The following is a 26,736-nucleotide window of genomic DNA, read 5'->3' on the forward strand; positions in this document are numbered from 1 at the left end:
ATTCTTAACACTGAAGTGCTATAGCAGCACCAGTGTACCGTTTTAAGTGTAGACATAGCCCAAGAGTCTAGACCTGACTCTCTAATTAGAGAGACTCCCCCAAAATCTCCCCCGAAAATATAGCATTTATTCAGAGTATATAGCGATCATATGCAAATAGAAGTAATTTACAAGACTATGTGTGACGGTGACATTTGGTGACTTTTATTATTATTTATTTATTTATTTATTTATTTATTTTATTTATTATTTGTACTACCATAGTGCCCATGAGCCCCAGTCATGGACCAGTACCACACTGTGCTAGGCACTGTACAAATTTCTGCCATAATAATATCTTGTTTAATAATGATGTCATATAAGAGATCTTGGTCTGAGTCCTGCTCTTGTTGCATTAATTGTAACTTGGGAAATTAGATAAAAAATCACTAGCTTTCAGTCCTACTGCCACAAGCTGGAGCTTGTCTTATATTATAAGATTGGTCCTGAGTGACGACTTGCCTTGTATTTTAAAGGATGTTCCTTATGGGGATCCTATTGCCCTGCATCCCCTAGTAAATCTCAAATGCAGTTTAACCTGTATATAGGCAAAATATCATACCCCAATTGTGTTCAGTTGCATGATCTTGTAATACAAACAAAATTTTGTATGCTATCTCTTGAAAAGAAGCTGTGTCCATGTTTTAAATCATCGATCCATTAGCTCTTTGAAACATTGTTCATCACCCTAGTCTGGTCAATTGACATGGAAGACCTCTGAGAAATATGTCTTGTGTTCCAGAGTGCATCCACTCTTCCATTGCTTATGGAAAGTCTTTGTATTTCCCTCACCTTTTCATTGAATTGGGGCTATATAGAGTGGCTGCACTGACGGCAGTTCAGATCCACACATCCTTTCCTGTCTCTGCCTTGCTCCTGAGGGGGAATATTTTTTCCTACAGCTCTTTATGGTGCACAGCATTTGCTTCTGTTCACTCCAAACCAGCTTGGTTGACCAATGGGTTGCGGGAGAGGAGCTCCACCCAATCTCAACCCATTTGCTTGGCAGGAGGAGTAGCAGCTGTGCTTTAACATAACATAAGAACGGCCATACTGGGTCAGACCAATGGTCCATCTAGCCCAGGTACCTGTCTTCTGACAGTAGCCAATGCCCAGTGCTTCAGAAGGAATGAACAGAACAGGAAATTATCAAGTGATCCATCCCCTGTTGCCCATTCCCAGCTAGGCTAGGACACTTCAGAGCATAGTTTTATACCAAAGATCGCAAAAGATTCAGGTTGCTTCCAGTCCCAAGAGACTAGACTTACCCAGGTCAGTTTGTACCTCAGATCTCATATCAAAGACAATGCTTGTAAGCAATCATATAATAAACTAACTAAGGATTTATTAATTAGGAAAAAGAATTGAGAGAATTATTTGCAGGTTAAAGCGGGGAACATATGTACACAAATGAGTTAGTCTATGGTTCCAAAAGGTGACAGAGCAGTAATTACCTGTCAGCACTGTATGCCTTTTAGGGCTCACCCAGGTTAACACTGGGGATCTCTGCTTTTGTTTCTTAGCTCTAGTCCTATGAGAGTCCAAACAGCAAACAGATGAAGAATTTTTATGTCACTATCTTTATTTCCTTCTTCCAGAATTCAAGCTGATGGGACAAGCTTTCTTGCATATATCACCTTCACAATGTAAGAGGGTCATTAACCCCATCTTTGTAGCATGTTTCACTATGGCCCACTTAGTTTTGATAGTCCTCCTTGATGGGCTGCAGAACCACTCCTCCTGCCTGGGTTTCCAAATTCAGAGCAGGCATTTTTACAGTTATAAAGCAAAACCTACATATTACCTTATAGCATGGGATACAGATGTTACGAGTAAGATTAATGCATGCGGCAATTAACCGGCGTTGTATAGAGTATGAACACCAACACATTTTCACAAGTTCAACACCTATTTTGAACAATACTAACATACAGGTAGGTTAGTCTGGTTTCCATGCACGAGCTTGTCGGTGCTCAGCTGAGGCCTAAAGCCTTGGCAAGAGCTGGCACTTTCACAGGAACCTGGCCTCTGTCCCCTTGGCCTGATACACTATGACAGAGTCTTGAGTTATACAGTATTGTGCAATTATGTAACAGGACACACTATTTGGCAAATAATATGATGTAGGCAGCTGAGCTATTGTCTGTAGCCGTAGATGTACATGTATACAGTAGTGTTCCATATTTATAGCATAGATTAATGTTATTTGATCATGTAATATAGACATTAAAATAGTGTTCCATCTCAAGTGTTTTTAGAGGCATGTAGCACTGTGGTGTGTTTGATCTAATGCAAATGAAGAAAGAAGAGTTAATGTTAACAGGAAGACTTTAACTCTATTGCACAGACACAAGTGTCATTTACACTAGGGCTGGTCTGCGCTACCAAGTAGATCCCCTTGCTTTGATCTGTTTGTGCATGGCTATACTCAACTTTGTGTCCAGCCAATGTAAATGCCCCATTACATCAACACAGTAAAACCACCTCCACGAACAGCATGGAGCCATCCTTAACCTACCGAGGTTGGTGCAGTGTGAGTGTAGACGCTGCATGACCTGTGTCAACTCAACAGTCCTCCAACAACTGTCCCACAATGCCCCATTCTCTACAACAGTAACACTCTGGTCACAATTGAAAATTTAAGTGCCCAGAAGTCACAGATACTGGAAACTACCCCCACTTTGAAGCCCCCTACATGTTTTTGAAATGCCTTTTCTTGATTGCCTACCTTGGTGAGCACACCTAGCAGCTCTCCTTGTATGCAACTGCCCAGTCGACTGTGCCAGCACAATATCATAGATGCGCTCCTGCCTGGAGTAGACAGAAGTTATAGGATCTTCTGGGCTTGTGGGGAGAAGCAACTGTGTTAAGCACAGCTATGGACCAGTCGTAGAAATGTGGACATCTAAAATAGATTGCATGGGGGATGCTGGCAAAGGGATATGACAGGGATCAGTAGCAGTGCTGCATGAAAGCAAAGGAACTTGGCCAGGAATACAATAGATCTGTTGGTGCCCTGCAGATCTGCTGTTTTTACGATGAGCTGCATGCCATACTTGGCAGAGACCCCATCAGCATCCCACAGACTACTATGGATACCTCAGAGGAGCCTGAGACAGAGACTTCTGCTGTGAACAGTGAGGAAGAGGAGGAAGCAGAGGGGGTGGGGGAAGAGCTCCAGCTATGCCGTGAGCCAGGGTCTGTTCACAGTCTAGCCAGTCCCACCAAGGGCGCATGGATGAGCCTAATGAAGGAAATAGAGTAAGTGCATTCAAGCATTTTCCTTACAGTGTTTAAATTTAAATATGGCACGTGGCCCATCCCCAAGTTAACAAGATAAAGATATCAACTTTTCGTTCATTTGCTTATCTGAGAAGAAATAAAGGTACAACAAACAGGTAAAGTTTTCATTCCCCTATTGGGTTGGGCGGGGGATGCACAGCACATTATTTTATGTACAGAGGGTTGTCCCTTGTATCCTGAGAGATCTCTATGAAACTTCCATGGAGATACTCTGCAATCCTCTTTTGAAGGTTTCTGGGGATGGCTGCCTTCATTGTTTCTGCAGGAAGACACTTTCCCACACCACTCTGTGATTACTTTGGCTGGCATCATTGCAGTAAATAGGCTAGTGTCACATGGGCCCAGGCAGCTTCAGAATGCCAGTAGGAGTTATGTTCTCTGTGCCTTTGGATAAAAGATATCAACCAAAACCAACACCCCCTCCCCTCCTTTCCACCCCTGCAGACCATGCTAACTATGCCTCTGGCTGGAGAGCAGTGCTGTGCCAAGGTGCTCCAAAGCTGAAGTGTCAATAAGCATTATTTACTAAACATTTATGGGCATAAGGGAAGTGAGTTGTGAAACTTATCTTTTCCATTGGAACTGTAAATGCAGTGGTGCATCTTGTCTTTTTTTTAAATGAGCTGCTTCTGGTGTGGTACTTCCCCATTCCACACCTGCAGAACACCTGACCCTGATGAGGAAGAGAAAGAAGAGGACATATTCAGTGAGATACTGTAAGTCAGTGCTGTATCAGACCATGAACAAAGGGCTTGGAGGGCCAATATGACTGACAGCCTAAAGAAGGAAAGAAAGGACAAGAGAGAGACCCAGGAGTCTCGGCAGGACAAAGAGAGGGAAATACACCAGGACATAATGGGACTTCTCAGGCAGCAAACCCAAATGCTGCAGCACGTGGTTGACCTATAGATCCAAAAACGTTAGACGCTCCAGCCTTTTCAGCTCTTGGAGAACTTCATGATTTCTGCTCTCTACCCCTCCCAACATAGCATCAAGGGGAACATCCTTATCCCTATCATTCCTCGCCAGGGACAGCAAGGAAAACCACGGCTTCACAGAACCATGGTTGGTGTGTGGGTAGCCACAACAGACTACACTTGTGCACGGAAGTGGACAGAAATGTTTGCTTATAAAGTTTCACTCCATTAATTTGTTAGAATTTTGTATTACATTGCCTGTGGGATTTTTTGTATTGTTTTTCTGCACTGTTTTTCCCACTCAGTAAAGTTCTATTTTTGGAGAATAAAATTATCTTTATTAGTTCACAACACACATTGTAGAATGCATATCAGTACTCAAAGCAAACAGTACTTGTTAATTTCCAGCAAGCACAATGTAATTCATAGCCTCAGGAAAACACCTAGTCATATTTATAAATGAACAGCAAGCAGTACACAATTCTTAGCAGCACCCAAAGCTCCAACTCCAAAGACTAATCCAGCACCGAACACTACTGTGGCTGACAGTTAAAGTGCTCTTTCAAAGCCTCCCTCAACTGTATAGCCCCACACGGGGCTCTTGTAATGGCCCTTGTGGCTGGCAGACAGCTGCTCCAGCTCCACCCCGGCGGGAGCTTTTCCCCCTTTGCCTCACAGATATTATGCAGAACACAACAGGCAGCTATAACTGTTGGGATATTTTTCTTGCTGACATCCAGCTAGAAAGTAAACACTGCCAGAGTGTCTTCAGCCTACCAAAAGCACATTCAGCAATCATTCTGCATCTGCTGAGCCAGTAGTTGAATTTCTTCTTAGTGCCGTCAAGGTGACCAATGCATGGTTTTATGAGACGGGGGAGAAAGGAGTAGGGTGGGTCTTTCAGCATCACTATTGGCATTTTAATTGCAGATGGCTAACCAATTTATTTGAGCATCCGATGAAGTGAGCTGTAGCTCACAAAAGCTTATGCTGAAATAAATTGGTTAGTCTCTAAAGTGCCACAAGTACTCCTTTTCTTTTTGCGAATACAGACTAACACGGCTGTTACTCTGAAACCTGTCAGGAAAGAATGTTCATGCTTGCAGTTTTCTGAGGAGTCCTGTGATCTTAAAGATGCAAGTGTTATGCACCTTCCCTGACCCCAGTCCATATTGTTCTTGGTAAAGTGTCCCCGGTGATCCACCAACACTTGCATAACCATAGAATAGTAGCCCTTTCTAATGATGTATTCTGTGGCAAGGTGGGCAGGTGCCAAAATACAGATATACATGCTATTGCCCCACTGCAGTTCAGGAACCACCATTATTGCAAAAATCCATCCGCTGTGTCCTGCACACTGCTGAGAGTCCTCCCTAACAGGAGACGATTAGTGGCCCTATATACTTGCATTATGGCAGCCCCACACCGTGGATTTTCCAACTGCAAAATGATTTTCCATTGACTGGTAGCAATCTGGCATTGCAAACTTCCAGAGAGTGATCTCTACTTGTTTTTCCATTGTCAATGCAGTTCTCATTTTGGTGTCGCTGCACTGGAGAGTTGAGGTGAGCTTGGTACACAGATCCAGGAATGTGGCCTTTGTATCCAAAACTTTTGCAGCCTCTGCTCATTGTCCCAAACCTATATTACAATGAGATCCCTCCAGTCAGTGTTTGTTTCTGGGGCCCAAAAGTACTGCTCCATCGTCTGCAGCTGCTTTGTGAACACCACCCACAACTTGAATTGTTTTTCACTATGTCCCTTAGCAAGCTATGCTCGAAGAAATTGTTATGGCCCCCATTGTTGTGGTACTTCTGTGGGTTTCCAAATAAAAGAGAATTGAGCATCCTATATTTGCAACATTCATGAGAACAGTGCAGAGCTCTGCTGGCTCCATGCTTCTGTGAGAGATGGTGAATCCTAAAAAGTGCTGTACAGGTTTCTGGGGTTTTTTTTTTTAAAGGCATGAAAATTATGGGATATGGATGGCATTAGGAAATTCAGCACGTTGCATGCTGGGAACTTGACCTTTGCATCCAGAGATCCCTGGGCAAGTCATTTCTATCCACAACATATTCTGAAAATTTTCCAAAAGGCAACGCACCAGATGGCAGCATGTGGCACACTGAGGTGCCTACCTGCAGCGCACTGCACTTTGCATCAACACACTCTTGGTAAGTACCTGTAGTGTCAATGCAAGCCATGTATGCACACTCCCGAGCAATATACAAGTTTTGGTGGCTGTCTGCCAATGTAATTTGCATCAACCAAAGTGTGTAGTATAGCTGTGTCCTAAGGCTCCTTTAAAGTGAGTATAAATGTAATTATGTTTGCCTTGAAGGCCTCTTTATTCTGCCAGAGTGGCATAAAAGGGCCTTAGTGTGTATGAAAATCAAAATCCATCTCTTCGTAGTTAAAATCTCAAGCTAGTGTTATATTAAGGTTTTTATTGTTTTGATTTGGGATTTTTTGCACACAATTATTTCTTGCTTGGGTGTATATTACAATAGGTACCATGCACTTTTGTTCCATAATATCATGAGCTACTACGTACAGTTCAAACCAGGTTTTGTCAAAAACGTTTCAGTTGTGTTTTGTTTTTGTTTTTATGAACTTGTGGTAGTTTTGGATTCATGGTGTTTAGAAATGTTGATGTCTGTTATTCACCAAAATGTCTTTAACCATGATGCTTTACATTTTCTTGTATTTTTTTTTAAGAAAGCACAATAATATGAAATGCTTTTATTTTTACATTCCAAAATTATTTTTTTTTTGTTTTATTAAAACCTGTAGCACCAAATGTAGTGTATCTGACTAGGTTAGTATCTCTTTAAAGAGTTTGTGAGCCCTCTAGTGGTACCCACTGTGTTACACGTTTTCAAAAGCCACCAGAAACCAGTCAGAGCAGAGGTATGGGTGTAGCTATGCTTTGTATGTTTGTGTATATTTAATAAGCACAGTTGTTTGGGATCCTGCTGTGCTGTGTTGTTTCTTCATATTGTTTTTGTTGTGGGGAAAAGCAAAAACCACCGTACTGAACCAGAGCACCAAGAACCTCCCAAAACAGAACTTGCAAAAAGTCTAAAATGTTCAATACAATGTTTTAGTTTATCAGTTTTTCCAATTACAAATGTTCTACTTAACAGACTCTCACACAAAAACTAAAGACACTTTAGGCAGCCAAATTATGAGACCCCACCTAAATTGTTCTTCATTTTACAGCCCCTCCAGCTATCAGCTCCCAACCTTCCTAGATGCCTGTAAGATAAGTTGGGCTTTGCAGCATGCCTGGAATGGTGCAAAATCTAGGCACTAATGGACCAAGGAGGGAAGCAAATTCCTGAGCCAAGGGCCTTGAATGGGGAGTTCCCTTCTTATTCCTGAGCTACCAAAGGTTTTGGAGGGGGTTTACTCATCTCCACTAACACATATGAAAAAATAAAGTATTTAAAGATTTGAAGAAGATAATGAGAAATATATGGTCCATCTGAATAGATATCAAATAGCACTTGTAACTGTGAAAGCTAGAACATTTTTTCTCAAACACATTTAACTCTGCTCCTATTTAATGCATCCGTGTTTTGAGGTTATAAAATATAAGCTAAGTAAACTCAATGAACAGCTATCAAAAGATGCAGATTTTAAATTAACTGTAATATAAATCAGTGTAAAAAGGGAAATGTCTATTTAAGTGCAGCTGTGATTGTTTTCTGTTGTAAAATGCTGAGATTTTACTTTTGATTCTCTGGAGTACACAGTGTGACAGTGAGATCGAAATCTTCTTCCACATTATCTCAATACAGGGCATATGTGCAGGGGAGATGTGGCGTGGGCCTTTTCTGTGGCCACTACTGCTCTGCCTCCGTCCCCTCACAACACCTTTCAGCCAGTGGATTGGCATAGCCTTGAATGCTCCAATCTCATTCCATGTAATGCAGGGAGCCTACACAGAGCTAAGTTCCATTGTGTGTATAGGGTCTGAATCCCCTAAGCAGCACAGGGAATCCTGACCCATCCATGGAATAGAATGACATTCGTTCTGCTCTGTCCAAGGCTTAATGGGAGATGGGGTGGGGGCAGGCAGGATTGGTTTCTAAATTAACAAAGAGCAGTGCACCAGTCACAGCAGAGGACATGGCATTCTCAGCACCCCTTTTCTCCAAAAGCAAAATGACCTTGAACTATAGAATCTTCACATCTAGATTAGACTTGCTTCTCATGCTACCAAAAAAGGTTTTCTCCTTGTTTACAGAAATAAACATAGTTTTAAATTCCCTCTCTTATGCTGTGTTTCTGTCTAGTTTTGAAGATTTGCGCTGCATACCTCTTTCCTGAATGACAATGTGCTTATTGGATGGTTCTAAGAACTACTTGGTATTACCCAAACAGCTCTGATAGCAATTCGTAACACCAGAATGTGACATGCAGGAGGGTGCTTGCAAATATACAAGAGGGTCTTTACGTTACATTTAGAAAAGTAAAGTATTTGTATTGAGATTATGTAGCAGAACCCAGACAAGTGACAGAGGAAAAATGTAACATGCACACTTGGTTTGTGTGTTTGCCTCTAGGAAAGAAGTACCAGTAAGTGAAGCAAGAATTTATGATATAAAATTGCAGGGCACAGTTATCCACCAATAAGAGTCAGTTTAATGATAGCACCATTTTGTATGTAAATGTATGTTTGAATTTGAGTTAACCATTTCAGGCCAGGAAGAGTATTCTAGTCTCTTAGGGAAAATTGTGCCCTTCCACACAACAAGGAAATTAGATGGAAAATTCCATAGCTTCACAGCCACAGAATTCTACCTAGTGGGAGAGAGATGGGGTGTGCCCCCTCCTGGTCTTCTAGCGTGGGCAGGTGACATTACCCGTCCAAACTGAAGACATCCCGAGTGCTATAAGATAATTCCAGATGTCAGGGCAGCCACTCCAGGTCAAAACATATGCATAGAAGGCCATTTCCTCCACCATCACTTCCCATGATTCCCTCCGTGGCAGCACAGCTCCCTAGTGAGCGATGCTCCCACTACTTTCCAATCCATGCTTCAGTGAAATCTCTATTCTCTTATGGTCTACATAAGAACGGCTATACTGGGTCAGACCAAAGGTCCATCTAGCCCAGTATCCTGTCTTCCAACAGTGGCCAGTGCCAGGTGTCCCAGAAGGAATGAACAGAACAGGTAATCAAGTGATCCATTCCCTGTCAGTCCTTCCCAGCTTCTAGCAAACAGAAGCTAGGGACACCATTCCTCACCTGTCTAGTCTCACTTTTTATTATTAAATGAATAGTACATTTTGCATTGAAAGAGTGTTAAATTAATTGTGATGTTCTTTGAATCTGCATTAAGCACAATAAAAATAAAAAGAAATAAATTAATAAATACATCAGTGATAGTGCTGAGAACGGTTTTCCCCATGCCCTGTCTTCTTCCCACCCAGTCACTCCGTCTTCCAAAACCAAGGAAGTGTACCTGTGAAGAGACTGCATGTGTGTGTGTGTGTGTGATGATGATGATGATGCCCCTTAAATAATATTTCTGAAGATGTTTCAGTCTTCTCCTGCCTTTTATTACTCTCCAGGAGAGTCAGCAGCTCACTTGATAACATCCTTGAGGTAGCCATGGGAGATATTTCCAAAAGTAGTGTATGTTACCAGTATTATAATTCTTGTATAACAAATTTACTTGCCTCTTTCTGTCTTTTTAATTATTTTCCAGTTTTTAACAAATTCCTTTGCTTGGTCCCTCCTCAGATAAGTGTTAGAATATTATAGTTCACTGAATGGGCTGTAAAGGGGGACACTGATTGCATAATGTGGTTATCAGCTTTGCTAAAAACCCTAATGGTAATATTTTTCTTGTCCTAATCACAGAGATGATGGTGTCTCTTTGGTGTTTCTGTGCTATTTATTTAGCTATAATGTGAAAGAGAACCCCACCTTTTCACATGTGTCTCCAAATTAGATTGGCGTTAGCTCTTCAGTAGGTCTGATTATTAAATTTATATGCAATCCTTTTACACAATATAAAAGTAATAGAATTAAGAACAAAGTATATGACTAGTTGACATGCAGTTTCTTCAGTGTTTCAGTTCATGTTGTGCTAATTCATCTTGATATTTCAGATAATTTTAGACTTTGATAATAGTTCCCTTAAAAAGCTCTATAATATAGATTTTCCTTTAACAGTGAATAAAGATAATATATACAAAGTACTATTTTTCTGGTTGCTGTAAGAGTAAAGGAGTGCAAGAAGAAACTCGTAAGAAATATAATCTAGTAATAACAAATTTCTCAACGTGATGAGAGGCCTGATCCAGTACCCACAGAAGTCAGTGGAAGGACTCCCATTAAGTTCCATGGGCATTGGATCAGTCAGGCCTTAAAACAAAAGGAATTTGTGCTATGTCCCTTCTCTGACATGTCTTTTTAGACCTTGACCTGATTTTTGCAGATTTAGGCCTGATTTGCAAAACGGATATAGCTGTCTTTCTGTATTCAAGGGTTGCATTCTTCAACCTTCTAAAGAAAATAAAAATGTGATCTGGCATTTTCTCCTGCATTAAATGAAGCCCTGTTAATATTTACTTTTAATAGGTATTTGCTTAATGCAGTTATTGTGGAACACATTCCAACTTGTCCAAAGAATGATGTTTCCAACTGCTGAGTAAATGACCCTTGAATTATAAAGTTAGTTGTTCAATTTTAGCCAGAGGGATGATGCCACTTTTTATAAAATTGTGGTAAATACATTCCAGGTATTAAATACTCAGTGTACTGTTCCAGCATAACAAAGCCAACTGCAACCTTTGAAATACATTTTTTCTTATCTGTTTTTAAGAGAGATGAAGTGTTGGACTATGTCATATTGCTATAGGTTTGTTTTGAAGTCATATTTGGCAGGAAACTGTTTTTTGTTTTCTTTAATTGCCTCACTGAGACTGTTTATGCTAAGGAGATGTAATACTTTCCACAAAGAATAAACCGCAAATTCAGCACTGAGCACACAAAGAAAACAACATCCTCAGTTTTGCTTTTATTTATTTTTTCCTGTGTTTATTTTATAACTTGCTGCACTTCTTTTATAGGTTACCACTTCACAGTATAGCCGTTCTCTGGTTCTGTGCAGTCTCCTTGCCTATAGAAACTGGCTCCTCTATGCCAGCATCCCCTATTATTGCACTAATTTAATTTCTCAGCTTTCTTTCTTTCTCAGCTAAGCAGTAATCATGGATTTGTATGGCTACTGTGATGTAACTTTGAGAATGCTGTTCTGACATTTTGGCTGCCGTGCAAATGCCATTGTAGCTGCTTTTCTGTTTCTCTGAGCTGCAAATTTCAGGTGCTGCTGCAGACCTGTTTAAAGTAATGAAGGTTTCAGAGTAACAGCCGTGTTAGTCTGTATTTGCAAAAAGAAAAGGAGTACTTGTGGCACCTTAGTAATGAAGGTTATTCTTACTGAATACACTCTACTGGAAAAAATATATATGTGGAAAGTTGTCACAGTTTCAGTTAAGTACAGCACAATAGTATTAATGATGTCCTGATATGCTTGCCCATTGTATTATCAGCTTTCAGAATGATGGTAAGCTATTTTTCTTTTCTTTTAATAATAAACATGGCTCTTTGTCCTAGTGACTATGCATGATCATTTATACCCAAAACATGAATTACTGCATTTTACTGAGTAAAGTATATGTCTATAATATCAGCAGACAGAAATATATCAATACAGTACTTGTTTTAGCACACTTATATCACATCATGTGGAGGAAGAAGGTAGTTTGCTTTATTTATTATTATTACTTCTCATTCTCACTTCTACTTTCAGCCTTCCAGTTGGAAATGTACTGCAGAAACTGTCCACTGATGCCCTTTCAGCAGATGTTACCTCTAAATGTGATATGTTAAACATCTATTCTCTTCTCATTACAGCACTGAATGCAGTGACCATCTCTGAGGGGGACTATCATGGTGAAATATTGTGCAGCATATAACTGCAGTAACGCAGACACAAAGTTAAATCGGAAGCAGGGAATAACTTTTCATAGGTGAGCCTGATGATCATGGGTATCAGTGTATTCTGATTGCAGGTACTGCAGATGTTGGGTGGAATCTTAGGCAAAACTCCCAGTGATTTCAGTAGGGATTTCACCCTCTAAGTATTTTGACCAAGCAAACCTTCTCCCAAGCCTAGTATTCTGGAGTGGCAGCCTGATGCCAGGAGCTATCCCAGTGCAAGCCTTTCCTCCTGGCTGATGAATTGGACGCAGCACTTCCTGTCAGGAATTGGGAAGGAGCACTGATTGAGGAGTGTCATTTCAGCATACAAAAAAGCAGCAGCACAGCTAAGTGAGGTCCTGGCTTTCAGTGCAGGGACCTGATTAAGAGTAATAGCCAATTGGTGAAGTACAAAATGTTGTTTAAATTAAAACAAAAGACATATGTTCAATTATATTAATGAGGAATTGCACAGAAGAAAGAGGCCATGAATGACAGACAAAAAGATGGGAAGGGCCGTGGGAGAGAAGTGAGGGTTAGTACCTGTTAGTCAAGATTTTAATGTATGACAACTTGTGTTTAGTATTTTTCTTAGAGCATCATCTACACTAACATTGTTATTATTTCTCCCTTGGAATCTTTGAAAATTATTATACCATTTTGAAAGCGTAATTGATTTTCTGTACGTGGAGTCTATGCTGCTTCTGAGAACTGAGTGGCATGAAATTAAGTAGAACTGGGTTTGTGAATGTGACATGCATATCACAGAAACTAAGAAAGGGAAATAAGCCTATTAGGTCATCTAGTAAATTTCCTGAAGCTAATGAGCAATTGTTTTCTGCAGTATACTCTTCAGTGCTTTGTCCAGTCCATTTAAAATGACGTGATGAGCATTTCACCATTTACAAAGAACATGTGAGCACTATATGTGTGAAATTGTGTTGTGAGAGTCTTACAGTGTATCTAGTGAACTTAGAAGATGTATGTACGTTACTTCTTCCCCTCTAACTTTTTATCCAACTGGACGTTTTAATAAGGGGATTTGTGTTTCTCCCTGAGTACCTTCTCTTTTCAAACCTAGTGGGTAAGCAGTATGTTCTTTTTAGTTTTTATTTAATTGACCTGCCATCCTCACTAACTAATACTTTGCAATCTTTTAGCTTCTTTTTTCCCCCTGATATTCTTAGTGATTTACAAATGTAGGTGCGCATTATTATCCAGAGTTCTCAGACAGGCAAACTGAGACACAGAGAGATTTAAGTCACTTCCCCAAGGGCACAAGTGTAGTCAGTTGGAAAGTTGGGAATAGAATCTAGGTCCCTAACTCCTAGTCCATGCTCTGTGTACTGGACCATGCTGTTTCTCTCTGGCCCCAACTCAGCAAGGTACTTAAGTAAGTGCAGTTTTAATCATGTGAGTTGTCCCATTGACTGTAATGGACTGTATGGGTAGCATCACCCCTTAAAGTATAATTACTAAACAAAACCCAGCTGACATTCTTTGGTCTGTGAACTTTGTTATTTCTGTTTTAGGTTTCCCAAGGATAATAAGAAAAAACAGCAGTGGGCCCAGGCAGTACATCGGGCTGACCCCGTGAGTGGCAAACTCTGGACACCATCTGAATGGGACATGATTTGTTCTCAGCATTTCAATCCTGACTGCTTCAAAGAAATTAATGGAAAGAAATTTTTAAAGGAAGGGAGTTGTCCTTCTATATTTTCCTTTCCTGACAATTTTCAGGTATAAAATGTGACACACTGTGATTTCATTAAAAATAACTGATTCATTATCAACTGAAGTACATAACCGCCTCGGGTGGCAGGTTATTGGAGTGACATTTCACACAGAGTGCCATACTGTTACTAATATGCTAATAAACCTTTGTTAGGTCAACTAAAAATAGCTGTAGTAAAATCTTGGGGGTCAGGGGTGTTGAGGTGTCAGAGAGAGTGTATGTATATTAGTGGTTAAATTACGCATTCTAGAACTGTAATTTAAAACTGATTGGTTAAGTAAAAGCAAAAGCTGTGTCCTTGTGTCTAGTTCAGATTCTTTCAGCCTATATTATTTCTCTTAACTTAAAGACTGGAATGGTTAAATTTGTCACAGTATGGATCACATCTCAATAGAGAGAATTTCTCATGGACAGGTTTTCCTTCTATGAACAATTGCATAGGCTAGTACCTTTCTCATTCACACTTATGTGGACCAGGTCTCAACAGCTCTCTGGCAGTTTCTACTGTCTGCTGGGCTCTCTTTCCTAACAGTGAGCCTGATCTGGTGCCTGTAGAAGCAGATGTGAAGGAGGTGAAGTCAACACCTAATATAACATTTATAAAACCTGGCTTTGCTGATGAAAACCCCATTGCCACCAACCTTAATTCTGAGAGCTGAAGTTCTCTCTGAACTTTAATTGCGTTCTTTTTTTTTTTTTTTTTTTTTTGAAGAGAATAGATAATTCTCTACGGAGATCAAAACGTGCTGGCATAGTTCTAGAAAATCCTCCTCTCGAGGCAGATCCCAGTGAGGTGCATGTTACGCCAGCCACGGTAACGGTAAGCATCAGAACTGTGACTGAATGCTGAAAGAATAGTGTCATAACGTGAGCCTTTCCTTTTGTATTTCCTGTATTAATGACCAATTCTGTGTCAATTTGAATTGGAGAAATACTTGTTTATTTTAGCATTTAAAAATAATCTGGGATACTGCATGATGCTGTGCTTTATTGGTCTTGGGGCAACAATTAATATTTGTTAGGCTTATTGGAGAACAAAAAATACAAAGATGTAAAAATGTTGTAAAATGTGCATGTGTAGGGTTTACAGTGAGGCAACAGACATGTGCCACGAAGCGATTAAAATACATGGACTGAAATCCTGGCTCCATTGAAGACCATGATAGTTCTGCCACTGATCTCAATAGGGTCAGGATTATACCCATAGTATAAGACCACTGGAGAGAATTTTGAGCAGAACTAGATATCAGAAAACTCATCTCTTTGTCTTTCAGTAACTTGTCTAATGTGCAACAAATTAATGTTCTTCACATTCAGTCATGAAGTACCTGTGTCATGCGACCATATGTGAGTGCATATGAACTAGCCTGAAAGAGGGCATTTGAATTTCCAAGGTTATACAGGACTCCCGTTTCTCATTGCTGTTGGAGTGAGAGAAAGGCAGAAAAGTTTTTTAAAAGTTGAGAAAAAGCTGTATCCCGTTAATTCTTTTTTGGGGGCATAACATCATGTACACACTCCGTTCAAGGTTTCATGGGGGGAATTAAATTTCTCTGTTGTTGTTTTCTACAAAAGGAAACAGCAAACAACCCAAAAAGATTAACAGAAAATTTCAGCTGTTCTCATGAGGTAGACACCAATGGGATGTGTAATACACAGGACACAGTAATGGTGAGCATCAAACTACAATGGGTATACTTCCTCCTTTTACATTCTTTCTGTTTTAGGCTTTTTAAAATGTTCTCTTGTTGACACTGAGTCCAATCTTAAAGCCCTTATACACTCAAAACTCCTACTGACTCCACACTATCCGTGAGAATCTTAGTATATTGGAACATAAGATAAAAGGCTCAATGATTTTGTTTTAAATGTTTTGTTCACAGTTCAAGATAGCATTTGCCTATAGTTACCACACAGTGCTAGAGGAGGTAGTTCTGTTTCCCTGTATATTTAGGGAAAGAAATAAATGAAGCAAAAGCTCTCAGATATTTAGCAGTAGCCACTGTATATGAAATGAGTACATGCTTGCAGTCCAGTTCCAAGTGGACAGGTGTCTGCCTCTCAAAAGCCACTCTCACAATTGAAACTGTTGTTAACCATTGCCATAGAGAAGCTTGAAAGATTGATTGGACATGGAGATAGAACCACCCTCTTGGCTTTACAGGTGGTACCTTCACCAGGTCAAGGTGCACCTAAGGCCTGGTCTACACTGCAGGGGGGGGAATCAATCTACGTTACGCAACTTCAGCTACATGAATAACGTAGCTGAAGTCGACGTACTTATATCTGCTCACCGCAGTGTCTTCACTGTGGTGAGTCGACTGCTGCTGCTCCCCTGTTGACTCCGCCTGCGCCTCACGCCGGTGGAGTACAGGAGTTGATGGGAGAGTGCTCGGCAGTCGATTTATTGGGTCTAGACTAGATGCGATAAATCTACCCTCACTGGATTGATCGCTGCCTGCTGATCCGGCGGGAAGTATAGACATACCTTTAGGCACTAAACTAACTTCGTAAGTGAAAAATAAAAAAAAATTCTGAAAACTGTAGAAGTCGGTTCTACATCCATGTAAGCTAGTTCAGGACAAAATGCCCAGCTGATCAGAGGGAAAAAATTACATTTTATATGTAAATGAGGTATCCAGAAGGTGTAACTCTTACATATGTGAACTTAACTCTTTCCATGGCATGCTATATTAAGGGCTAAATTGCTAACACTTCGACCTCTGAGCCCAGAACTCAAGGGAAGTGCTGCTTCAGTAGTGCAGCTTTAGGGAGAGAAATGTTCTCATCCTTTGGAAAAAGAAAAGGAGGACTTGTGGCACCCAACAAATTTATTTGCGCATAAGCTTTCATGAGCTACAGCTCACTTCATCGGATGCATGCAGTGGAAAATACAGTGGGGAGATTTATATACACAGAGAACATGAAACAATGGGTGTTACCATACACACTGTAACGAGAGTGATCAGGTAAGGTGAGCTATTACCAGCAGGAGTGTGGGGGGGGGGGGAACCTTTTGTAGTGATGATCAAGGTGGGCCATTTCCAGCAGTTGACAAGAACGTGTGAGGAACAGTGGCAGAGAGGGGGGAAATAAACATGGGGAAATAGTTTTACTTTGTGTAATGACACATCCACTCCCAGTCTGTATTCAAGCCTAAGTTAATTGTATCCAGTTTACAAATTAATTCCAATTCAGCAGTCTCTCGTTGGAGTCTGTCTGTTTTTGAAGTTTTTTTTGTTGAAGAATTGCCACTTTTTAGGTCTGTAATCGAGTGACCAAAGAGATTGAAGTGTTCTCTGACTGTTTTTTGAATGTTATAATTCTTGATGTCTGATTTGTGTCCATTTATTCTTTTACGTAGAGACCGTCCAGTTTGGCCAATGTACATGGCAGAGGGGCATTGCTGGTACGTATCACATTGGTAGATGTGCAGGTGAACAAGCCTCTGATAGTGTGGCTGATGAGATTAGGCCCTATGATGGTGTCCCCTGAATAGATATGTGGACACAGTTGGCAATGGGCTTTGTTGCAAGGATAGGTTCCTGGGTTAGTGGTTTTGTTGTGTGGTTGCTAGTGAGTATTTGCTTCAGGTTGGGGGGCTGTCTGTAAGCAAGGACCGGCCTGTCTCCCAAGATCTGTGAGAGTGATGGGTCATCCTTCAGGATAGGTTGTAGATCCTTGATGAGGCGTTGGAGAGGTTTTAGTTGGGGGCTGAAGGTGACGGCTAGTGGTGTTCTGTTATTTTCTTTGTTGGGCCTGTCCTGTAGTAGGTAACTTGTGGGTACTCTTCTGGCTCTGTCAATCTGTTTCTTCACTTCAGCAGGCAGGTATTGTAGTTGTACGAACGCTTGATAGAGATCTTGTAGGTATTTGTCTCTGTCTGAGGGGTTGGAGCAAATGCAGTTGTATTGTAGAGCTTGGCTGTAGACAATGGATCATGTGGTGTGGTCTGGATGAAAGCTGGAGGCATGTAGGTAAGCATAGCGGTCAGTAGGTTTCCAGTATAGGGTGGTGTTTATGTGACCATCGCTTATTAGCACCATAGTGTCCAGGAAGTGGATCTCTTGTGTGGACTGGTCCAGGCTGAGGTTGATGGTGGGATGGAAATTGTTGAAATCATGGTGGAATTCCTCAAGGGCTTCCTTTCCATGGGTCCAGATGATGACGATGTCATCAGTGTAGCGCAAGTAGAATAGGGCATTAGGGGATGAGAGCTGAGGAAGCATTGTTCTAAGTCAGCCATAAAAATGTTGGCATACTGTGGGGCCATGCAGGTACCCATAGCAGTGCTGCTGATTTGAAGATATACATTGTCCCCAAATGTGAAATAGTTATGAGTGAGGACAAAGTCACAAAGTTCAGCCACCAGGTTTGCCGTGACATTATCGGGAATACTGTTCCTGACGGCTTGTAGTCCATCTTTGTGTGGAATGTTGGTGTAGAGGGCTTCTACATCCATAGTGGCCAAGATGGTGTTATCAGGAAGATCACTGATGGATTGTAGTTTCCTCAGGAAGTCAGTGGTGTCTCGAAGATAGCTGGGAGTGCTGGTTGCGTAGGGCCTGAGGAGGGAGTCTACATAACCAGACAATCCTGCTATCAGGATGCCAATGCCTGAGATGATGGGGCGTCCAGGATTTCCAGGTTTATGGATCTTGGGTAGCAGATAGAATACCCCTGGTCGGGGTTCTAGGGGTGTGTCTGTGCGGATTTGTTCTTGTGCTTTTTTAGGGAGTTTCTTGAGCTGATGGTGTAAAAAGAAGGATTCTGGGTGGACTCCTCCTGAAACAACAGACTGGACTTCTACATAGAGTGCTTCCGCCGATGTGCACGGGCTGAAATTGTGGAAAAGCAGCATCACTTGCCCCATAACCTCAGCTGTGCGGAACACAATGCCATCCACAGCCTCAGAAACAACTCTGCCATCATAATCAAAAAGGCTGACAAAGGAGGTGCTGTCGTCATCATGAATAGGTCGGAATATGAACAAGAGGTTGCTAGGCAGCTCTCCAACACCACTTTCTACAAACCATTACCCTCTGATCCCACTGAGGGTTACCAAAAGAAACTACACCATCTGCTCAAGAAACTCCCTGTGTATGATAGCACCCATTGTTTCATGTTCTCTGTGTATATAAATCTCCCCACTGTATTTTCCACTGCATGCATCCGATGAAGTGAGCTGTAGCTCACGAAAGCTTATGCTCAGATAAATTGGTTAGTCTCTAAGGTGCCACAAGTACTCCTTTTCTTTTTGCGGATACAGACCAACACAGCTGCTACTCTGAAACTCATCCTATGGATGAGCCATTATTCCAAAGTCCCCTTTGCTAATCTCATGGTGTTTCAGGTGGATTTTAAAGATTGCATGAGAACCTTGATGTTTTGGTCAGCATCCCTTGCCTTTATACACTAGGCTGCAATGTTCAAGGCAGTGGATGAGTTATTGCTGACCCCACCGTGCACTTTTAACAAATCTGAATAAATAATAGCTGCCACATTAGTCTACACTATCATCACACTATGGCTATACAGCTCATTAAAAAATTCTTAGGTGTTGAGCCAGACCCCTATCTTAACATGTCCTATTTATTTGAGCATTCAGTGGATTCTATATCCTGTGTCCACTTCTTATACCTTTGAGGATTCTCCTGCGGGCAGAGGTTAAACGGGGCCAGTACATGGCAATGCAACATGTCAGCAGGTGATTCTTCCACTACAGACTTTAAATCAACGGAGCTGACGCCTAAGGGTGTATTGTAGTAGGGCCAGAATGAGCTCTGGTACTTATGTCTGGCAGATGAGGTCTAGTACCCCATCTTTTAATCAGATCTGCTAGCTTGTCTTCAGTGGGGCTCTATATAGGCACAAAGACACTCTGCAAATGGATCTGATTGTAGACTTGTATCGTACTTTCTTTCCCCTCTCCACAGCGCTTTGCTCCATGTTGTTATGAGTTCCTCATCCTACTCTCAGTTCCACCATGGAGCTGCAATACGTGGAAGCTTTTTAGTTTTGGTTTGTTTTTTGGTAAATTAAGCCCCAGTTAGCTCTGATACTAACGAATACAGCAAAAATCCAGCATTGTTGCTTTCTTTTATCTTTAAATTAGACAGACCACCATTACCATATCGCAGACAGTCCAAAAACTCTGAAGAGGAAATTGGATGAACTTTTAGCAGAGAATCACAAGCTCAGAAGAAAATTAAGGAATGCTTCTGATCAAGAAGAGAGACTCCATAAAAATGTGGAAATCTTGTTGGACAAGCTGCACTCTAAAGACATGTTGTCGAGGGAAGTAACGTGATTGCTAGATCTGTGCAAAGGGCATGGGCTGAATGACAGATCTTCTCTCCCACTGCACCCAGCTGTTGGATAAGAAATGTTCACTAATGTTTATTGCTATACATGTCATTTTTGAATGTATTTATTAAATAAAAAGACATGTAAACACTACTGAAGTTTTCATATAAAAGCTAGAAACTTCAACGTTAAGATTGGCACTTGTGGTGTTCAGGGAGCGAATGTCAGCCTTTTCTTTTAATCCCTGTCTCCTCTTCATTTGTCCCACACGGGGACAATGAATATATATACCCCATATATTTTAGATATATAGTTTCATGGAGGGTGGATGGGAGTTTTACTGTTTCTTTGTTTGTTTGTTTTTAAAGTCTTCTGTAGACATTTACTAAGTGGACAGTATTTAGCACCTACGTTATTCATTTTTGTCTTTTTCCCCCCTTCTCCATCTTATGTCACCTTTTCAGTGCATTAATTTCTAGAGATGCAATGGTGTCATTGCAACAGCCATCCACAAGTGCACTATAAAGTCAGTTTACATAATGGATTGAAATATATACCCTTTTTTTTTTTTTTTTGGAAAGCTCAGCATTTGCATTAACTATCATGTTAAATCCTGTGATCATGCGTAGTAAAGGGTATGAGGGTGTGGGGGGGGTGCATGGATAGATGCAGACTTATTCTAGTCCATTGTATCAATATATATTTCTGCTGTCTATATAGCGTGCTAAAATTGAACATATTAAAATTCATTACGAAAAATAACTACTGTGTACACTATGTGCAATATTTAGCCTTCACATAGGGTGCCCCCCATGTAGGGACAAGAGGGGAATGGGCAGAGCACAAAGCATTCCAGCTAATCTAGGCTGTGAATCTAGTGCATAGACAGCCATGCAAAGCTGCCATAAATTTTGCAGTCCCAATGGCTGCTCAGGCTCATGCCGGGCCGGGATTGCACTGGTCAGTGGAGTAGTCCAGAATTAGGTAAACGCAAAGATGGTATATTAGCCGCCTTTGCCCTTCCCCTCCTGTGGGCTGCACCTTTTGCACCCTGCCTCCCAAGTGGCGCAGCATGGAATTTGTCCCTATTAGTTTAGATATTGAGGACACTACTAAAAGGCCTTTGACGGTAATGGAAAGGCTTTCTCTGACTTCAGCGGCCTTTGAATCAGGTTCTGCATTATCCAGTGATGATCTTCAAACAATGACCAGGGGGTTGTGCACTGTTTTCAGAATTGTGATATTCCAGATACCCTCCTGCAATTAAAAATATTAATCAATTAAAAACACCAGCTAAAACTGTTCTTTGTACAATAAATGCACATCAGGTTAGGCAATCTGTGTCACACCAGGCTTTTATTATCCCATAAACAATAGTTGTCAGAACATTACACACATACCAAACCTCCATCAAAGTCTTTGGGAGTTTGGGCACAAAAGGAATATTGTCTTCTGACATGTTCAGTACCACATACTTCAGATGTAAACCACTCTCAATGGACAATTTTGCAATAACATGCTCATAAGCTAAAGCAAAAAAGGGCACATGAATTTTTGCATTTAGGCCTCTTGCGGTCTCCTTTGAAAACCAGCCCTGAAAAAGATGTGGGAGTTTATAGCTGTAAGATTCCCATTGAATTTCATGGCCATTGCATGGCTGAAACCCTGCACAATTCTTAGCATCTAGGTTGCAATATACAGCTAGTTATAATTATACTATTAACACATAATTAAACCACAAGTCACAACCTAAACATTTAGGCATGTGTACAGCTGAAATTAAATAGGAGCTCATTTCTTTGTTCTTCACTGCGCTGGTGGAGATGTTCTGGGCAACAGCACAAACCAGTTTGAAATCCTATAAATGTTCCTGCAAGGTATTTTTTATGGGTGCAAGAGGGACTAACCAAGAAATAGGGGCAAAAATGAAACATCAGACGCAGCCCAGAGCTCCAAGACACACACACAAAAACATTCATCTAAAAACTGCAGTCTCCAGGACAACAAAAACTTCTGCATTATTTGCTAGTATATTTTTTCCTTATCTATTCCCTGTGCTTAAATAATCAAACCTTCACAGGCTCAGAGCCTGCAGGCACCTCTGGCTAAGGCTAAATGGCAATACTATGGAGGTGGAGGAAAGCACCTAGTGGAATATCACAGAGATCAGTGTTAGGGGGAAACAAACCACCCTTTTAAACATCTTCCTTAATCATATAGGAAAAGCACTAAGCCTATTAATGAAATGTAGATCATGTGACATTGAGGAAAACTGACCACCAGTGAGAACAGAGATGTAATTCAAAGGAATCTAAAGAGATTAGCAATGTAGACAGAAAATGAGGTTCAATTTGGGAAATTTACATTAAACACAGCCATGGAAAAATACTCTAAAAGACAAGCATACAATGGGAGGACTAGAGCCGGAAGGCGGTAATACTGAAAGAGAGCTAGTGGGGCGATAGATGATCAGTTCCATAAATGTTTGCAATGGAATAGAGCAGCAACAAAGCCAGTCTGCTTTGGGGCTGTAAATGCAGAGGCATCACAGTAATAAGCCTTCTCTTTGTGACGCTGGTGTGATTACATTTAGAAAAGGGAGCCCACTTCTGGACTCCACGTTACTAGAGATCAGAAATGATCAGCGGGCTGGAGGCATAGGTGCTGGAACGAAGAGTGCTGGAGGTGCGGCTGCACCCCTATGAAGTAGGAGTAACCCAAATACATAGTTTCTGCCTTCAGCACCCCACTATAAAAATTGTTCCAATACCACTGGCAGGAGGGACTTGAAAGATTAAAAGAGCTAAATATAGCTTTGCAAAGCGATGACGACGTGTGGGCAGGGGAGGACATGCTAACTACAAATCTTTGAAGAGTGTCAAATTCAAGGCTAGAGAAGAAAAATGTAGGTTAGTACAATAACTAATAACAGGATACAATTAATAACGATGCCAAACAGTGTGATCTTATTGCTGGAACCTTTGCGTCTCCTCACCCAATCGCCTCCCGACTATTTGTTATCCCCAGCTGTCTATATTCTGTAAGCTCTTCAGGGAAGGCACCACATCTTTTCATTGTTCTGTAAAGCACCTAGCACGTTTTTGGGGCACAGTATAAGGAATGTTTCTGTCTGAATAGTATGGAAACTTCCTGACTTTAAGTCCCTAGCCCAGGGGTGGCCAACCTGCGACTCCAGAGCCACATGCGGCTCTTCAGAAGTGAATATGCGGCTCCTTGTACAGGCACCGACTCCGGGGCTGGAGCTACAGGTGCCAACTTTCCAATGTGCCGGGGGGTGCTCACTGCTCAGCCCCTGGCTCTGCCACAGGCTCTGCCCCCACTCCTCCCCTTCCTGCCCCCTCCCCGAGCCTGCAGTGCCCTCCCTCCTCCCCCAGAGCCTCCTGCATGCCAGCTGATCGGGAGGGAGGGGGAGGCTCTGATCAGCTGCTGGTGTGTGGGAGGCGCTGGGAGCCGGGGGTGGGGTGGAGCTGATGGGGGGGCTGCTGACATATTACCGTGGCTCTTTGGCAATGTACACTGGTAAATTCTGGCTCCTTCTCAGGCTCAGGTTGGCCACCCCAGCCCTAGCCTGTGTAAAAGGGAGGTGGCAGATATCTGGAACAATGCTGTACTGCCAAGGAAATGGACTTGATAAACTAATCAAGCTTTTCCATCTCTGTCTATGATTAGCTCATGCCCATGCTTCACCTACAACATCTGAACATGTGCACAAGGAGTGTTTTCTCAACCTTCTCTACTTCTGGGTAGGTCTAGGAATAGCCCACAGGTGGAGCCAACCCTCTCACCTTGCCCTCAGTTGAGGCTCAGAAGGGAATCTCCATCAACTGTTCCTTCTTAAGTATAAAGAAAGCTTAGGGACTTGTTTCAGTGGGAGTAACGAACACACAACTGATGCAATAATCAAGTCCCCCCTGTTTGTTAGAAGCATCTCCTTGGTAGAATGTAACAAAACTCATACCCTCAGATATTGAATGGTGCAATTTCAAAAGTTCATGGATTGGCTGAGAGCATGAGCACTTCTGGTGCAGATACTTGTTCATGCACATTTAAAATTTGCTTTTTGCAATTATTTTTGCATGCAGCTTTAAGGTGTGCTTTCCCTAAACATTCATGCCACTAACACTTTAGTCACATGGAGGCTCACCGAAAGTAACCCAAAAAGTTTAAAAGTCTAGCTGGAGTTAATTCATTTTACAACTGGAGCAAATATGTGTGGGACATTTTCATAGTATTCATGCAACTTTAGTTGTGAGCAGCATAATTATTTAAAAAGTGTATTTCCTGCCTCACTGCAGTTTTCTATTTTTCACTTTTCAAAAAACTCCATATCTAATTTTTCCAAATTTTAAAAAATACCCTATTGAAGAAAATAACTAGAAACTGCAACTAAGTGACCAGAATGTGTAGTATTTGCTTACAGGGGAATCACTGACAATCCATACATTGCTGGCTTTCCTTATTTTGATAGAAAGCAAGAACTGACTTTTTCAGAGAGCAGAGAACACCCCATTTTTTCAGAAAGGGCTATGGCTTTCTTTGTTTTCAAGCACTACAGCAAACTTGCTGCTGCCTTTTCTTTTCATTATTGGCAATTTAATTCTCCTCAGTGCATCTGTATTAGGCTAAACTGCATCCCAATCACGTCACTTACACTTTCGCTTTGAAACCACTTGGACTGGGGGAAGGATTCTGTTTGACGCTGAGCATTCTAAATGGGGAGGCTAATATTGCAAGGCAGCAGAAATGGCTGCTAATTTTAAACTACCAGCTTAATCTTTCTCTAGCAGAAACACACATTTTCTTCTACCATATTTTTTTCTCATAATAGAAATGAGACAGTTCCCAGGGGTGCGGTTACCAAAAGATAATCTCACCCCAATCTGTTTAGAGGCATGAGGGTCATGCCTCAAAATGCTCTAGCATATGATTATTTTATGAAAACCATACTGTGTATCATGGCTTATTGATTAACTAATAAAGCTTCAGTATTATTATTCAGAGGAGGGGGCTGAGATATCAGAGGAAGATCTGATTCTGGAATGGGAAAGATTCTATCTTGCTAATCAAACCACCTTTCTCTTGCCCTGATTATAACCTCTGTGTGAAATTATAGGGTCAATGGATGCCAGTTTTAGGTTTTCATCAGTGATTAGCTCACTGGTTTATTAAAACTGAAAAACACCCGGAAACATATTTACGTGAAGACAAATTTTCACTAGATTGTTCCCTTTCCATTTATACTACATATAAGGGTTACAGAGCAGAATAGGATTTGGGTTTCTAGCGAGCCTTATTGTAGTCAAGGCACTAGAAGTGTGTCACACGATAGTACGTTAGATACCAGCAGTGCAGTGACTCATAGCCAAGTATGCCCTGCTGTTGCACTTTTAATAATAGCTCTTGCACAGCCTGGAACATTAGAACCTATTTTACTGAGAGAGGCAATGTTAGACTGGGCACTGGGGTAAACATCGTGCTCAGGGATGCTCTAAATGATGCCTGCTGGTAATGGTGCCCATTCCAAAAGACTGTTATGCCGCCAGAAGATCACTTGAGAGCAGTGGACTACTCTACACCAGCTGGAATTCCCCCACATTGGAGGACTCCTGATCTACTCATTTAGTGCAGCTGTTTGGCCCTTATGTATCAAGAGTGGCACAGAAAGGCTGGAATCTAGCCCTTGCCTCCTAGTCCAGTGCTTTAATTGCGAGACCATCTCCCCATAGGTTTCAGAGGAGCAGCCGTGTTAGTCTGTATCTGCAAAAAGAACAGGAGGACTTGTGGCACCTTAGAGACTGTAGCTGTAGCTCACGAAAGCTCATGCTCAGACAAATTGGTTAGTCTCTAAGGTGCCACAAGTCCTCCTGTTCTTTCTCCCCATAGAGTTTCAGCCCTGTATAGAAATCCACAACTGGCATGGGACTTGATCCCATAGCCAATCTAGTCCTTGAGCTATAGCAGGCTGGATTCTGAGTCCAGTTACATCAATATAAATCTGGAGTTATTCCACTGACTTGAGTCGAATGAGTCCAGATTTATTGAGGCATAACTGAGATCAGAGTCAGGCACAGCACACTGAAAAAGGACTTAACTCAAAAAGATTATATCTGTTGTGGTATAATATCCAAACTACTGGACACAACTACAAATACCTATTTAATATCACCCTCACTTAAATTTGAACATGTTATTGGAAACAACTGGTCAAGTATTATGTATTTTTATCCTCTCCTAGTACTCACAATAAAAAGAGTCTGATAATAATGTAAAGGAAAGAAAGGTTTGATTAAACCCTTCAAGGTGGTATGTGCAATGAAGGTCTAACAGAGGGATCATTACACAATAATATAACCTACACAAGCCACCAGTGAAATGCCCCTCTAACTGTTCTCACTCTGTGCTACATTGTTAAT

At 41.3% G+C, this 26,736-nt stretch overlaps 1 protein-coding gene across 10 annotated transcripts in view; it reads left to right on the top strand.

Moving 5' to 3' along the window:
• Positions 1–21,064, top strand: part of LOC140911293 (THAP domain-containing protein 6-like) — a 38,429-nt gene extending 17,365 nt beyond the window's left edge. For 3 of the 10 annotated variants that reach the window (XM_073344013.1, XM_073344011.1, XM_073344012.1), the window contains 6 exons: positions 12,196–12,311; positions 13,794–14,001; positions 14,709–14,816; positions 15,572–15,667; positions 17,361–17,405; positions 20,112–21,064. In XM_073344013.1, the coding sequence (XP_073200114.1) occupies positions 12,232–12,311; positions 13,794–14,001; positions 14,709–14,816; positions 15,572–15,667; positions 17,361–17,405; positions 20,112–20,306 (732 nt within the window). In that variant the 5' untranslated portion in view covers positions 12,196–12,231 and the 3' untranslated portion in view covers positions 20,307–21,064. Of the gene's footprint in view, positions 1–6,354; positions 6,434–6,873; positions 11,772–12,195; positions 12,312–13,105; positions 13,177–13,793; positions 14,002–14,708; positions 14,817–15,571; positions 15,668–17,360; positions 17,406–20,111 lie in introns of those variants that run through there. The other 7 variants (XM_073344014.1, XM_073344015.1, XM_073344017.1 and 4 more) reach the window with 7 other exon arrangements.
• The last annotated feature ends 5,672 nt before the right edge of the window (positions 21,065–26,736 follow it).

The sequence above is a fragment of the Lepidochelys kempii genome, chromosome 5, assembly GCF_965140265.1.
Source record: "Lepidochelys kempii isolate rLepKem1 chromosome 5, rLepKem1.hap2, whole genome shotgun sequence".
Classification (NCBI taxonomy): domain Eukaryota; kingdom Metazoa; phylum Chordata; order Testudines; family Cheloniidae; genus Lepidochelys; species Lepidochelys kempii.